The 15,118-nt window shown below is 62.7% G+C and overlaps 1 protein-coding gene across 1 annotated transcript; it reads left to right on the top strand.

Annotated features, from left to right (window-relative positions):
• The first annotated feature begins 4,291 nt into the window (after positions 1-4,291).
• HSPA12B (heat shock protein family A (Hsp70) member 12B) lies at positions 4,292-15,118 on the top strand. Its single transcript, XM_086611956.1, has 12 exons — positions 4,292-4,334; positions 8,022-8,122; positions 9,126-9,250; positions 9,767-9,953; positions 10,396-10,500; positions 10,699-10,815; positions 11,193-11,364; positions 11,997-12,083; positions 12,624-12,728; positions 13,717-13,975; positions 14,165-14,268; positions 14,463-15,118. The coding sequence occupies exons 1-12, from the start codon at positions 4,292-4,294 to the stop codon at positions 15,116-15,118; spliced, it is 2,061 nt and encodes a 686-aa protein (XP_086468082.1).

Genomic DNA, 15,118 nt, shown 5'->3' with positions numbered 1-15,118 from the left:
GCTGGGTGCTGGTACAGTCTGTAAGAAACCATCGTGCCTGCTGCGCCAACACCATCCTCCTCCTCCATCACAGCAGGGACCCTGGTGCTGGGACGAAGATCCGGGGGTCCGTCCGGGTCCCCACTGGGGGTCTGGTCTCTGCGGGGTTCAGCTGATGAGAGCCAGGTCTTGGCACCCCCCTGATCAGTGTAGCCCTCCCCGACGCCTCCAGCACAAGGATGATGATGGGGAAACTGAGGCACAGGCTGTTTGCTGACAGCTGGTCCCAAACCACAAGCACAACAACCGCAGATGGCCCCTGCACTCCGGTGCTTTCCGTCTCCCCGAGGTTTCCGTGGGAAGTCGGAGCAGGGGCTGCCAAACCGAGGCAGCGCCTGGCCACCGCAGCATGGTGAGATGGGACCTCGGAGGGACCCGAAACAGCTTGAGAGGGCTGTGGCTCTGCAAGGAACAGCGGGCCTGGATGAGATGGCCAAGAACAGGAAAATTCCTAAATTGGCTGGTATGTCGTCTTCGCTGGTGCCGGCACCACCGGCCGCTCTGCCCTCAGTCGAAGCCGCTCCCAGTGTGCCAGCATGGCAAGTTGGGGGGACCACGGGCAGCAGCACCCACTTCGCCATGGGAACCCCTCGGCAACAAGGTAGTGTTGATCTCGGTCTGTTTGAGGCACTTTCCTTCATCCCTGTTTGCCTGCCCCTCTGCCTCACGCCAGGGTGCCTGGTGATGGGAGATGATGATGATGGTGATGGTGATGATGCACAGGCACAGGCAGGACCAGCTCTCTGCTCTGCTCACGCCGGGAGGTGCCGTCTGCCTTTGGGGTGCAAACTGGGTGAACTGGGCAGGGCTGTGCCCACTGGTGGCTGCACTGGCTTGCGGGCACCGATGCTGGCATGGGGGACACCCCAGCCTGGCCTGGCCCCTGGGTTGTTTTCCCCCCCAGCAGAGCGCAGGCTTTGCTCCTGGTTGGGGACCGGTGCTCGTTTCCCGGCTCTGGCTCTCTCTCCTCCCGGGCTTCCTGTCTCACCGGCATTGCCATGGGCCTCACCTCAATTACCGGAAAGCGCTACCTCAGCTCTTGACGAGGCGCCAGGGAAGCAAACAGAGGCGTAGCCCCCTCCACCCCTCTCTTCCCCTCCTCCTCCGCTCCCTCCAGAAGCTTCCCCGGTCCCTGGCAGCGATGCAGGGCAGGGCTCGGGAGGCTGAGACCTCCCTGCTCCTGCCACCCAGCCTGTCACCACAACCCCCGCCATCCCTGGTACAGCTGCGGTACGGCCCCAGTACATCTGGACACCTGCTCCGCTCCCCATGACGGTTTAGGACCTACTAAATGATCCCTTTGAGATACAATTTGCGTGTACCGTGTTAATTTTATATACCTGAATTTTATATATCTGTGCAGGTTTTTAATAAGACCAATTCTTCAGCCTGCAGCGATCTGAGGCATGACCCTAATGATCCCCGTGTTCCCAATGACCCCTATGATCTCAAAGACCCCAGTGATCTCAAGGATCTCAATGATCTCAGTGATCCCGATGATCTCAAGGAACTCAATGATCCCAATGAACTCAATGATCCCAATGACCCTGATGATCCCCACAATCTCAATGATCTGCCTATGTTTTTGAGTCCTCCACAAATTGATTTTTCTTGGCTCTCAGACCTTTGGGAGCCGCAGGACGGAGCCCTCATCTGCCTCCCGCTCTCGGGACACCCCAGCACTGCTTCCCTGGCACCACTTCCCCGGCACAGCCAGAGCCGGGAGCCCCATCTGGAGAGCAGCATGGCCTGGAGGGGTCTGCAGGGCTGGGAGAAATGGAGAGACGCGGGGCTATATCCCACGTGTCAGCCGGGATGAAGAGAGTGACAAAAGCTGGGGGAGAAATGTGCACGAGGACAGGGAAAAGACAAATTAACAGGGTGACGGTGCTGGCAGAGGTGGAGGATCGTCAATGTCTCCCTCCCGCCCTCAAAATCCCCATCCCGGGCTGTTTCGGGAGCCTCAACCCGCCTCGGGGATCCATTCCCCTCCACAGTCTGGGGGCCCCGAGCGTGGAGAGGCCGTGGCGAGTCCCTGGGCTGAGCAACGAGTTTCGGAGTTTAGGTTTCATTCTGGGAGGCGTTGGCCCTGCCTCCTCCTCCTCCTCCTCCCGCTCCCACATCTGCAGCTGGAATTGCAATTTGAGGCGCTGTCTGGGCTGGGCGCTGGCCGGGAGCAGGAACGGGAGGAAGGCGCTGGGAGAAGCCAGAGGAAGCCAGAGCGCGGGGGGCTGTGCAGCAGGGCCGGGGCTGGAGCTGCTGGCCATCGCCGGTGGCTGCGAGCAGGAGTGCATCGCCAGAGCGGTGGGAGCTGGCACCCCGGCCGGCGCAGCCGGAGCCAGAAGGCAGTGGCTAGACACGGGGGCCCCCAACTTCTGTGTCCCCCCTCCCAAGAGGTAAGTGGCCGGGGGGGTCTCGTGGAAGCTGGGGGCCAGCAGAGGCACCCCCTGGGGCACGGGGATGGCGGGGACCTGGCGTCACCTGGCTCTTGCCTTGGTCAGGGCAAGGGTGTCGCCTCTGCAGCCAGGACATCTGGGGTGTCTCCCCATTTTGGGGGCACCGGTGAGCGGACATACTGGCATCAGGGCGGGAGGGGTGTCAGGACTCCGGAGACTTCTCCTCAGCGAGGGTGTGGGCAGGGTGGGAGTGGGGATCACCGCATTGAGCCCCTCCTGGGCTTCCATGGCCCCATCCACCCTATCCTTGGCGGATGCTGCTGAGACTGCCGGGGGTACCACTGCGAACCACGGGGACAGTGCTGTGACATGCCAGCGCCGTGCAGGGGCTGGGGAGGCCTGTGCTGGGGCCAAACCGTTCCAGGGACATCGCACCAGCTCCCATGTCCCAGCCGTGGCCGAGCGATGGCAGTGGGAGGGGAGGGCTCCGACAAAGGGCCATGTAAACCCGACAGCTTTGCCCGGGATATTGGGGGGATCCCCAGCCCCGCAGACGCGCTCGCCACTGGCACAGGGGGCTTGTGGCCTCCTCCCACTCCCTGCACATCTGGAGCCCAGCCTCCCAGCTGCCCCGAGGATCCCCGCGTTGGGGCAGCCCGAGCCACGGCGACACCATGCCCAGCAGAGCTGGCGTCCCTGCGCCACCAGCGAGGCTCCGGTGTCCTGCCCGCCCGCCTCACAGCCCTCCCAAACTTGTTTCCTTTCCCCATTTCCGTGAGCCCCTGTGGAGGCGGAAATGGTGGAAACTCCTCCAAAAACACTGCTCTTGCACGAGCTGCCGGAGCAAGCACCAGGAGCCACTGGGACCCACCTTCCTCACCGGGACGCCAGGCAGGGGCTCAGCCGCTCGGGGACGGGGGCGACCATCAGCCAACAATCCCCACCATGACGAGACCGGCAGTTGCTTTGGTTTGCTGAGAAGGAGGATTTCAGCCACCCGGACCCTGGGGGTCTGCACAGGCTCCGGACCACCCGCCTGCACCGTCCCACGGCCACGGCAGGGCAGGGAATGGAGCTGTTGAGTTCCTGGAGCCCGGGGCCTCGCTGCTCCATCTTGTTCAGGCTGACTGCTCCGGGTATCATTGCGATGTGGGTGGCCACGTGGGGGGGACTCAGACCCTGGGGATGGGGACCCAAAGGATGTCCCTGACAGTCCTGCCCAACTGGGCTGTGGGGTGACACAGCCGGGGTTCCCCTCCCCCGGGTCCTGAAGCAGAATTCCCAGTGCGAGAGGGGCGATCCCCTGAGCACCCGTGTAACCCCATGGAAAGCCGTTTTGATGGAGAAACCCCTCTGACAGCCCCGGCCTGCCCATACCTCCCCTCCCTGCACAGTCCCGGCACCACCAGCACCGCCATCCTCGCTGCGCTTTGACCCACAGCCTTCGTCGGCTGCGGCCCCTCCTCGCTCAGCCCCTCATCACCTGCCATTTTTAAGCCAGGAGCAGGTGGCTGCAGAGGCGATGGGATGCTCTTGCATCAGGCAGAGAGCCAGGAGCGATTTATTAGCTGGGGATGTGGTTTATTAGCTGGGGAAGCGGTTTCGGAGGTGGTAAGGGCTGGATCACAGCCCCTAGGACGGGCAGGGACACCTTTGCCTGGTCCCGCTCCTGCTAACATGGTCACTGTGCCATGGGGATCTAGGTCCTGGGCAGTGACCACTTCGGTTCGGAAAATAACTGTAAAGAATGACCCATCCTCAGTTTCCTTTTTTGATGAAGCTCAGCACCTCTGGGCACATGGACACTCTTCCCACTGTCCCTTCTCCGTCTTGCACAGCCGGGAAGCGAGGCCACCATGGCGATGCTGCTGAAGCCTGGGATGCAGAGCCTCCGGCTGGGTAAGGCTGATCTCCAGGGAGGGGGCCCAGCGAGGATGACAGTGGGCCGGGGGGTCCCTGTCCCCATCCCTGTCCCCCCATCTGCAAGGACAAGCTCCCTAAAAGTGTGATGCTCACTGCTCCTCTCCCACCCCCCACTTCTGGGCATCCCCCCACCCCGCAGCACCCCCCGTCAGTGGCTGTCTGTCCCCTCCGCAATCATCATCTGGCGGTGGAGCCCCCCACGCCACTCCCATGCCAGGGTAACCAGAACCAGCTGTGGCAATGGAACCCAGCCCTGCCAACGCCAACTGCGGAGCAGCCCCAGTGAATGCAAGAGTTAACCCCCTGGGGGTCCCCCCAGCACCTCCAGATTGCTGCGACCCCAATGCCCACATGCTGGTGGGTGCCAGCTCCAGCTCTGGACCTGCAGGAAAGATGCTCTATGTGCTCAGCCCTGCACTGGGGCTCCAGAGCCTCCGGCTCGAAGCCTGACCAAGCTGCCCAGCGTGGGCAACACATTCCCCCTTGGGCAGGGGGCACCGGCCTCCCCTCACTGCGCGGCTCTGCCAGCATGTGGAGGTGCCTGGAGAGACGTTCCCATTTGTTGGGGATCAAATATTCATGGCACAGACACAGGATACAGCAAAACGCACTTAGGGAGCAGTTGTGCAGGGCTGGGAGCCGAGTCGTGGCAGGGAGCGGCCAAGCCCACTGGCACAGCTCCCGTGGGGCATGCAGCAAGGCGCCAGCCCTGACACCGCAGCACCAAATTCGGGGTGAGCAATGTGCCAGAGGCTTGGCTCTGGGCCAGCCGAGGACACAAAGCAGCTGGGGGGGATCAGCTGGGACCCCCGCTGCTGGGATGGGGGATGCCCACGGCTGCTGCTGTCGGGGTGTCCCAGGGCACCCCTGCTCCAGGCTCTGGGGCTCCCGAGCTGCCAGAGGGATTTAGGGAGCTGCCCCTTGGCATCTAGCAGCTGGCATGGATCTGCCTGGACACAGACGCCGGCTGCCAGCACCCTCTGGCAGAGGGAGAGCCAGAGTTTTATGCTTCCATGAGGAAAGACCAAGGAGCCTCCTCCAGCTCCAAACCTCCCAGTGTCCAGCTGGGAGTTGGTGCTGCTCATCCCTGCTCCTGTGCTCCAGATCCTGGCATGGAACTGCCCGGCAAGGCCAGAGCACGTGTCCCAGCAGAGCCCATGGGGTGGACAGTCCCTGCTGCGCCAACCCCCTCCCGGCTGCTCCCTGCCGATAACTGGAGCCCGTCCAGCAGCTCATGCGTTCGCAGGACCGATGATTAATCCCCTCGCTAATTGGAGCCATGTGGCAGGAGGAGCATGGGCAGCCCACGGCCCCGGCACTGGTTGGGCTGAGCGTCCCACCGGGGCCTCCGGAGCAGCCCCCAGCCAGGCTGGCACAGTGGGATCAGCCAGAATCCCCAGGACAAGGGGACCGAGTTGTTGCAGGCTCACGCAGGAGTGACTGGCTCTGCCAAAGGGGTTGTTCTGTGGCACGGCTGCGGTCAGACCTGGGCACATCTCCCCTCTGCATGGACCATGGCGCTGGCTCTCCATGGCCTCGTGCTGCGGACACTTGCTCTACCTCGGCAGCTCAATGGCATCACTCTCCCAAGATTTTCCCCCCCCCATTCCTGCTGAATATGAGTGTTTCCGCTCTGGCACCTTCGCAGCCAACCCTGCTGGGCGTTGCCAAGCATGTATTTACGTGACGACGACTGCCTTGATTTAAAATAGGCAGCTCTGGAGAGCCACCGTGTCCCTTTCCGCTACAAACACGGCACAAGCTTTTAGTCCTGGCTCTTCTGTCGCTGGCTACAAGGAATTAGATGCAGCTGCTCCTTTGCTGGCCAAAGACCACTGCGCCTCCGCTCCTGCGGTCCCCTGCAGATGTACAGGGCAGGATCCATCCCACCTCGGATCGCTCATCTCTAGGAGAAGCATCTCCATCTGCAGCCACCCCCACGGGTCTCTGTGGAGTCAACAGGGAGAAACTGGGCTCCCAGGTTCACCAGTATCTCCACGTGCCAGTTCCTCTCCGGTGATGGAGAGGACACGGAGCTGTCGTGGTTTTTGGACTGAGGGTCGAGACAAGAACCGAAAGGGAGCACCCACCAACTATGGTCCCGGGCAAAACATGACTCAGTCTTTCTTCATAAAACAAAACAATTTATTAACAGTTACTTAACAGGAGACATAAGGGAACGAAACCGGTTACTTGAGAGGAGAAAGAGAAAACAAGGCCAGATCTTAAAACAACACCTCCCCACCCCCTATTTCCTTTCGTTCCTGGCTCAACCCCCCCCCCGGCGGCGCAGGGGGACAGGGAATGGGGGTGCAGGTCAGTTCATCCATGTTGTTAACTGCCTCCTTAAAGGAGGAGGAGTCTTTACCCCATTTTTCCCTTGCTTCAGTGGATCCCCTACTCACGAGGAAAAAAGTCCCCAAACTTTTCCACCGTAAGTCCTGCCCGCAGGATTGCAATCCTTCCCCATGGATTGCACCAGTTCGGGCTTTACCAGTCTCGGCCTCTTAGGGAGCTGCTGCCACTCGCGTCGGCGTGGGTCGTCCCACGGACTCCAGATGCCTCCACGACCTCGTCATGCATCCCCTGCTCCATGACCTCTCCTGGGCTCAGGCATCTCTTCCCCGATGTGGGCTTCTCCACAGGCCACGAGTGGGTCTCTGCTCCGCCGAGTACACCCTGGCTGCAGGGGGGCCGCCTGCCATCTCACACCGATTTGCAAGGGAAACCTCAGCTCCAGCACACCTCCTCCTGCTCCATCCTTAACTGACCCGGTCGTTGTGGTTGTTTTCTCTTAGATCTTAATCCTCTCAGGGGAAGCTCGGCCCGGCGGGCACCTCGGGAGCAAGGTGCTTCCCGAGTCCCCTATGTGGCTCCCCCCGGCGCCATCTTGAGCACGTGGCGCCGGCCCGGGCCCGAGCAGCCGCCCGGCCCGGGAGCCGGGAGCAAGGGCAGCGCCCTCCTGCTCTCTCCTCGCTCCTGAGCAAAAAGACCCTTTCCCGCCCCTTTGTCTCAACTTAAATAGGGTTATTCGCAGAGGCGCCAATTTGGCTCAACCCCCTGAGGGGGGATGGGACTCAGATCTGGTGGCACAGGGAGCAAATCCCCTCTCCTGCCACCAGAACACCCCCCCACACATCAAACTATCACAGGAGCCCATGTCCCATTGCCGCAACCTGCCCACACCGGAGAGCTGAACTCCTCCCTGCAGCACCATGACCAAGCAAGAGCTGCCATCCCCCAGCCCCGGGGGAGAAGGTCACCCAGTCCTGTAGCTCTTCTCTGACCACCATCCACTTTCTCTCCATAAGCCCCATACCCGGAAGGAAGGGTCCCTGCAAGCCCACCAGTGCTGGCACCAGGTGCAGCCACTTCCTGCACCTCCTCCCAACACCTCCAAGGGGCCCCTCATTTGCTAATTTAATCACTGCTGAGATTCTCCCTTACACATGGTTGAAACAAGCGTGGGAAGCCTCCCAAGCCCAGAGTCACCCTGTGTGCAGCCCACCGGGAACAGCCCCTGCAGCAGCTTTGACCCCTCCGCTGCCAAACCCGCAGTGGCTCCGTTGTTAGGGCGTCACATGTTGCCCCCACCTCGGGGAATGGTCCTCAGGAGATGCTGGGGCCTGTCGCCATCCCAGCATCCCCCTGCTGTGTCTCCAGGTGCCAGCAGCCAGCGGTGCCCCACGCCATCCCCTCCCACCTCCCCCGGGATGCCCTGCGACAGCTGCAGCATCGCCCCGCTGACGCCCTCCCAGTCACCGGTAAGGCTGTTTTGGGGCTCCCTCCCGTCCTTCCCTGGTCGATAGTCACTTGCCCACTGCCTCCCCTCCCGGTTTTGTCACCATCCCCACCTCACTCCCTGGTATCAGCCGAAGGATGGGTCGGTCTGTCGCTGGGACCCAAACACCCCCTTAGCTGTGGGATTTAGGGGACCGAGGGGTTTTTCTGGCGCAGGAGCTGGAGGAAACACCAGCATAAGTTGGGGGGCTGCCTGGTGGGGAAGGACGCAGACAGGAGCGTGCCGGAGCTGGTTCCTCCCTGGTCCTTCCAGCTCCATGAACATGTACATTTCTGGCTTTTCTCGTGGATACTTGACGTCTGCTCTTACCAAACCCAAGTACGATAAAAGTTAACAAGGGCTTTTAGCTTTCCATGACACCAGCACGGGCCTCACCGTGGCTTTGCAGCTCCCTCAGCACCGCCGCTCCATCTGCCATCACTGGGATGAGGACCCAGAGGCAGGACTGGAAAAGCACCAGCCGTAGGAGGCAGCAGCAGGAACCCTCTTCGGCACCGGGGCTGGGAAGATTTTTGGTTGGGTGCCCCGTGGGGACACCTGGGACGGGGTTCCTTGGGCTGAGATGGAGAGCAGGGCAGGTTTGGGGGGAATCTCAGCTGAAATTTGCCAGGGTTCAAGCACAGAGGGCTCAGCACCACCGCCGTGGGCAGTGGCTGCAGGTGTCTGGGGTTGCCCAAATTCCCCTGGCCCCCGAGCCCGTCTTTGGGACCACTGCAGAGACCCTTGGTGTGGGCAAACCCTCTTCTCAGTGATTTGGAGCTGTGGGAGAATTGCCCCACATTGTCGGCATCACCGTGGCCCTTCCTGGGCAGAAATGACAGAGCCTGAGGGCCTGATGCAGGAAAAATTAACCCCTTCATGGGTGCTTTTTTTTTATTTCACTCCTTTTCTGGAAGCAGCCGGCCCTGTTTTGGTGCTCACCCCCAGGACAGAGCCCATTCCTCACGGCTGCCCTTGCGTTTCAGAGGACTGAGGCTCGCTCCCACCAAACTGCCTCCTTTGCTGTGGTAGTGGCCATCGACTTCGGCACCACATCCAGTGGCTATGCCTTCAGCTTCTCCAGCGACCCCGAGGCCATCCATATGATGAGGTGAGGAGCAGCCGGCGGCCCCAGAGCTGCTGCCGGGGCTCTTGAAGGACTTTTTGCCCAAAGCGGCCAGAATTCGGCATGCTGGGAGCAGGGACAGATCTGGGCTGTGCACCGTCGTGGGCGAGGGCTGCCACCTGGCCATGGCGGGTGAGGTGGGAGCGTCCCTTCATTAGCACTCACTTGTGTTGACAACCTGCAGGGAGCAGAGCATCCTTGGTGTGTGGCCTTCCTGGGACCTCAATCCCTTCTTTGTCCCCCTTTTAAGCTGCTTAAGGTTGTGTCTGTGTAACTAAAGGAAACAGGACAGGACCCCCATCCCTGGAAGTGTTCAAGGCCAGGTTGGATGGGGCTTGGAGCAACCTGGTGTAGTGGAGGGTGGCCCTGCCTATGGCAGGGGTGTTGGAACCAGATGATCTTTGAGGTCCCTTCCAACCCAAACCATTCGATGGTTCTATGATTCTATGACCCATTCTCCAGCCTGGAACTTCATGGGCCGCTGCCGGCTCCTGTTTGCAGGAAATGGGAAGGGGGGGACCCAGGGGTGGCCAACCAGAAGACCCCCACCAGCCTCCTGCTGACTCCGGAGGGAGCCTTCCACAGCTTTGGCTACACGGCCAGGGACTACTACCATGACCTGGACCCCGAGGAAGCCCGTGACTGGCTCTACTTTGAGAAGTTTAAGATGAAGATTCACAGCACCAGCGTAAGTCCCTGCTCCCCCTGCCCTGACCTCCCTGGGGGGACCCCGGCTGGGCTGCACGTCACCTGCACCAGCGCCAGGGATGTACCCCCCTCTCCACAGAAAGCAACCAGGATGGCTGGTGAGGACCTGGGAGGGCTGGTGAGGGGCTACCAGCACAACCTCTGACCACCAGCACCTCTGGCTCCCCGTTTGCTTTCCGCATGCTTGGCACATAGTGACGCTTTCGTCCTTTGCACGGGGGGTGCGTTTTTTGGTTCCCTCCATCTGAGCTGCTTCAGGGCAGGTGGATGTGGCTGCAGTGTGGTGCTGAGAGCACCCATGCCCAGGTGGCATGGGGGGACACGAGCGCCCTGCCCAAGTCTCGCCAACAGGGCCAGGTGGGACACCGGCCACATCCCAGCACCCTGCATGATCCGTTCGCTGTCGCTGCTCTTCCCGGCAGGATCTCACCATGAAAACGGAGCTAGAAGCCATCAACGGGAAGAAGATGGCAGCATTGCAGGTGTTCGCCCATGCACTCCACTTCTTTAAGCAGCATGCCGTGCAGGTAGCGCACCCCATGCCTGTGCCAGCTCTGCCCGTGCTGTCATGTGAGCGTGACCATCCTCTTCCTCCCCAAATGGAGAACAGGTCCTGCCCCTCATCCTCACCGCTTCCTCACCCTTCACTGCAGGCCATGATGCTCCAGCTGGGGTTGGGGGTGGTTGGTGAGGGGAGGTGTCACCTGCCATGTCTCACCTGGCAGGAGCTGCAGGACCAGTGCCCGTCCCTGCCCGAGCACGATGCCATCCGCTGGGTCATCACTGTGCCCGCCATCTGGAAGCAACCAGCCAAGCAGTTCATGCGGGAGGCTGCCTACAAGGTGACGGGACCCCTGGGGGGGCCGTGCCACGCGGTGACCCCCGCAGGAGGCTGTGCTATCTAGGAAAAGGGGGACACCTCTTGTTGTTGGGCACAGGCTTTGAAACTTGGGGTGGGGAGGTTCAGAGCGGGGTGTACGGCAAAGGTGGGGGGGAACTGAGGATGAGGATGTGTCCAGGGGTGGGGGGTGTCCTTTGGGTGCTGCCGCTGTGTCTGTGGGATGGGCAGGAGCAAACTCACCTCTGCAGCACTGGTGATGCCGGGCGCACGGCGGTGATGTGTAGGGTTTCCATGCAACACATAGTGCCTATATGGGCAGAATGAGGGCCCCTGGTGCACCGGCACCATCTCTGCCCTGACACCCCATCCTCCTGGCAGGCCGGTCTGGTGTCCCCAGAGAACCCAGAGCAGCTGCTGATCGCACTGGAGCCCGAAGCCGCTTCCATTTACTGCAGGAAACTTCGGCTGCACCAGCTGCTGGAGCTGAGCTGCAGACCCCCGGCACACGGGTGGGTGCCTGACCACGCCATCGACTCCAGCTTTCGGCAGGGTGAGCCATGGGTGCTGGCAAGATGGGGAGGGGGCTGCTGGAGCAGGAGGTGGAGCAGGTGGGGGTTCAGTCCTGCAAACCGGGTCTCGAGGGTCTGTCAGCAGCCATGATTGGGCAAGGGGTTTGAGGCATTGCGGTGGGTGACCCTGGAGTGGGGGGCTGGGGTACACTGGCAGACCCCCTGGGGCTCCCCGGTGTGGGTGCTTTTCCCCAGAGACCCCTGTGCCCTCCTCATGGGTCCACCACCGGCACCTCAGGCCCTTGCTGGGGGGCTGACCCCTTCCCTGGCCTTTGCTCCCGGCTGTTCTCCGCTTTTCCCATCCCCTTCCCTATAATTTTGCTCCCTCCATCCCCGGTCGATGCTGTAACCATAATGCCGGGACAGGGAGAGGATCCCTCCACTTGGAGGGGGATGCTCCCATCCATGGGGGGAGCATCCACTTCGCTCCGGACGCAGAGTTGGTGTCTTACTGGTATCCCATCTCGGTGTCCCAGTTGGAAGGGAACGGGCACCCAGTGCTCCCCAGCAGACCCCTCCCACAGCGTTCCCCACCTGCTGGGGGGGATCCCAGGGATGCTGGTGGTCCTGGGCCCCCCCAGCCTGATGCTGGCCCCTCCGCCCTGTCCTGCAGCCCGAGAGCAGCTCCGACGGTCCCGCCACAGCCGCACGTTCCTGGTGGAGTCAGGAGTGGGGGAGCTCTGGTCGGAAATGCAGGCAGGTAGGATTGGGGGAGGGGGACGGGCAGTGTGTCCCCCCCACACCCCACCCCAGCAGACCCCAGCCCCTTGGGGAGGATTCAATGCAGGGGGGGTGAGCAGGAGCCCCAGTGGGTGCTGCCTGGCCCCTGGCGTCACCCTGGGCAAGGGGAGTGGGGGCTGGACCCCCCCTCCATGGCAGAGCCTCCCCAGGAGCCCCAGCCTGGCCCCGCCATGGTGGTGACATGGCTCTGGTCTGTCACTTGGCCGTGATCCCCCCGACAATGCCAGTGAGAGTCCATCCACCACCGTCCCGTCCTGTCCCAAACACTGCTATGTCCCCCCCACCCTCCAAACCTCCTTCAGCTGTTTGGTTTTTTGGGGGAAAAAAAACCCCAACCCAATATTTTGGCTAAAAGTGTGGTTTTTTCCCCTGAGGGGCTGCTCCAAGTCCACGGGGATGGTGTCCCAGGGGTCAGCCCTGGGCGGGGGGGGCTGGGGGACAGCCCACAGTGGCCAGGGGGGACCCAGGCCCCCGACTTGGCTGCTGCCCTCACCCACAGGTGACCGGTACGTGGTGGCGGACTGCGGTGGTGGCACGGTGGACCTCACCGTGCACCAGATCGAGAAGCCGCAGGGGACGCTGAAGGAGCTGTACAAAGCCTCAGGTGGCCACCCCCGACCCAGCCTGCCCCCTCCGCACCAGGCCGGAGTCCCCTCCCTGTCCCCTGGTGTCACCAGGAGAGGGGTGCTGGGCTGGGGGGGGCAAGGTGGGACAGGGGTGCCAGTGGGACACAAGTTTTGGGCTGGAGGGGGCTCAAGTGGGACAGGGGTGCTGGGCTGGGAGGGGGGGTCTGGTGGGACAGGGGTGCTGGGTCGGTGGGTGCCAGCTGGGCAGGGATGTGGGGGATGCAGGGTGGGACAGGGGTACCGGGGTGGCTGGGGTGGGGCAGGAGCAGAGGCTGAAGCCCAGGGCACTCTGGTGTGGGACGCAAAATCCCCTCACTGTCCCCAGGTGCTGCGGATTGCGGCACCCAGTGTCACCCAGGGAAGGCACAGGGTGACTCAGGGTTGCAACGGGTCCTGGGCAGTGGGATGTGTCCTGGCCCGTGCCCACCGGCTTCTCACTCAGCTTGGGGGGGGCACGCGGAGCCCCTGGCCTCAGCCCGTCCCAGGGCTGAGATTTTTGGCACTGTGGTGGTTGTGCACCCCCAAATAGTGACCTGTGAGTGACGGCCGCCAGCCACGGGCCTCCCTGCGGAGCTGGGCACAAGGCTGAGAAGCCTTGGCACTGCCTGGCAGAGCCACGCCGCGGCAGGGCACCGAGCCCCCGAGCATCACCCAGGGACCGACAGAATTCCCTTTTTGGAGGGGACTGCTGTCGCCGTGGCCCCGCTGCCTGCCCTCCCCCTGCTCTGGGGGGATGTTTCCATGCTCCCCTGCCAGTGTGGGACCTGTCCCTGTCCCCGGGTCCAGCCCTGAATGGGGATCTCCCCACCACGTCCCCCCACCCTCATCCCCATGCAGAAGAGCCGCGGTGGGGCACAGACTTTGCTGGGTGTGTGTGGAGGGGTCTGGGGATGGGGGACACATGGGGATGGCACACACATGGCTGTGTGTGCCATGGGGATGCTGACACGGCCCCCCCACCCCCAGGGGGTCCCTACGGGGCAGTGGGGGTAGACCTGGCCTTTGAGAAGCTGCTGTGCCACATTTTCGGGGAGGATTTCATCACCACGTTCAAGGCAAAGCGCCCGGCAGCCTGGGTGGACCTCACCATCGCCTTTGAGGCGCGCAAGCGGGCGGCAGCCCCCTCCCGCCCCGGCCCCCTCAACATCTCCCTGCCCTTCTCCTTCATCGACTTCTACCGCAAGCAGCGGGGCCAGAATGTGGAGACGGCCCTCAAGAAGAGCAAGTGAGACCCCAGTGTGTGTGTGGGGGGCGACAGGGTCTGGGGGAACCCCGGGGAGCACGTGGCCCCGGAGGGACCTAAATTAGGGGTGGGGGCACAGGTAGGTGGGATGCTCTGCTCCTGGGGCTGGGGGAGCCCCCCTGGGGGAGCCTTTGGGGAGGGCAGCCCCTGACCCTTCTTTGCCCCCCCTAGTGTGAACTTTGTGAAGTGGTCGTCCCAAGGGATGCTGCGGATGTCGGCGGAGGCCATGAGTGAGCTCTTCCAGCCCACCATTAGCCAGATAATCCGACACATTGGTAGGTCCCGGGGCGAGGGCAGCTTGGCCCCCGGAGCCCCCGTATTCCCCTGCGAGGGGGTGGGAGGGTCTCAGCACCCCGCAGTGGCACCCCCAGCCATGCCCGGAGCCTGCCCTTGCCAGAGCAGGGGTAGGGGATCATGGGCAGCCCCCAGCCTTGCCCAACGTGCCCTGTGCCCCCTGTGCCCTCCCCAGATGACCTCCTGAAGAAGCCAGAGGTCCACGGCATCAAGTTCCTCTTCCTGGTGGGGGGCTTTGCCGAGTCGCCCATGCTGCAGCGTGCCGTCCAGGTGGCCTTCAGCCCCACTTGCCGCGTCATTGTCCCCCAAGACGTGGGACTGACCATCCTCAAAGGCGCTGTGCTCTTCGGCCTCGACCCCACCATCGTCCGTGTCCGCCGCTCCCCTCTGACCTATGGTGTAGGGGTGCTCAACAAGTTCGTGGAGGGGAAGCACCCACAGGAGAAGCTGCTGGTGAAGGAGGGCAAGAACTGGTGCACTGACATCTTCGAGAAATTCGTCTCCGTGGACCAGTCCGTGGCGCTGGGGGAGGTGGTCCAGCGCAGCTACTGCCCGGCCCGCCCCGGCCAACGCAAGACCATCATCAACATCTACTGCTGCGCCACCGACGATGTGGTCTACATCACTGACCCCGGCGTGCGCAAATGCGGCACCATCAGCCTGGAGCTGGAGGCGTCGGGCGATGCCAGCGGCGATGCCAGCAGCTCGGCCTGCGCCTGCCGCGAGATCCGCGCCAGCATGCAGTTCGGGGACACGGAGATCAAGGTCACTGCCGTGGATGTCTGCACCGCCAAGACAGTCCGAGCCACCATCGACTTCCTCTCCAACTGA

The sequence above is a fragment of the Tauraco erythrolophus genome, chromosome 5, assembly GCF_009769465.1.
Source record: "Tauraco erythrolophus isolate bTauEry1 chromosome 5, bTauEry1.pri, whole genome shotgun sequence".
Lineage (NCBI taxonomy): Eukaryota > Metazoa > Chordata > Aves > Musophagiformes > Musophagidae > Tauraco > Tauraco erythrolophus.
The sequence above is the reverse complement of the archived record's forward strand: the minus strand, read 5'-3'. Positions and strand labels throughout refer to the sequence as shown.

What these genes read in the sequence shown, in the direction of transcription:
- HSPA12B (XM_086611956.1), top strand. Translation starts at nt 4,292, where the DNA reads ATGGCGATGCTGCTGAAGCCTGGGATGCAGAGCCTCCGGCTGG. An exon ending in GGAGCTGTACAAAGCCTCAG is followed by an intron (nt 12,729 to 13,716) that starts GTGGCCACCCCC and finishes CCCCACCCCCAG; the next exon opens with GGGGTCCCTACGGGGCAGTG. An exon ending in ACGGCCCTCAAGAAGAGCAA is followed by an intron (nt 13,976 to 14,164) that starts GTGAGACCCCAG and finishes TGCCCCCCCTAG; the next exon opens with TGTGAACTTTGTGAAGTGGT.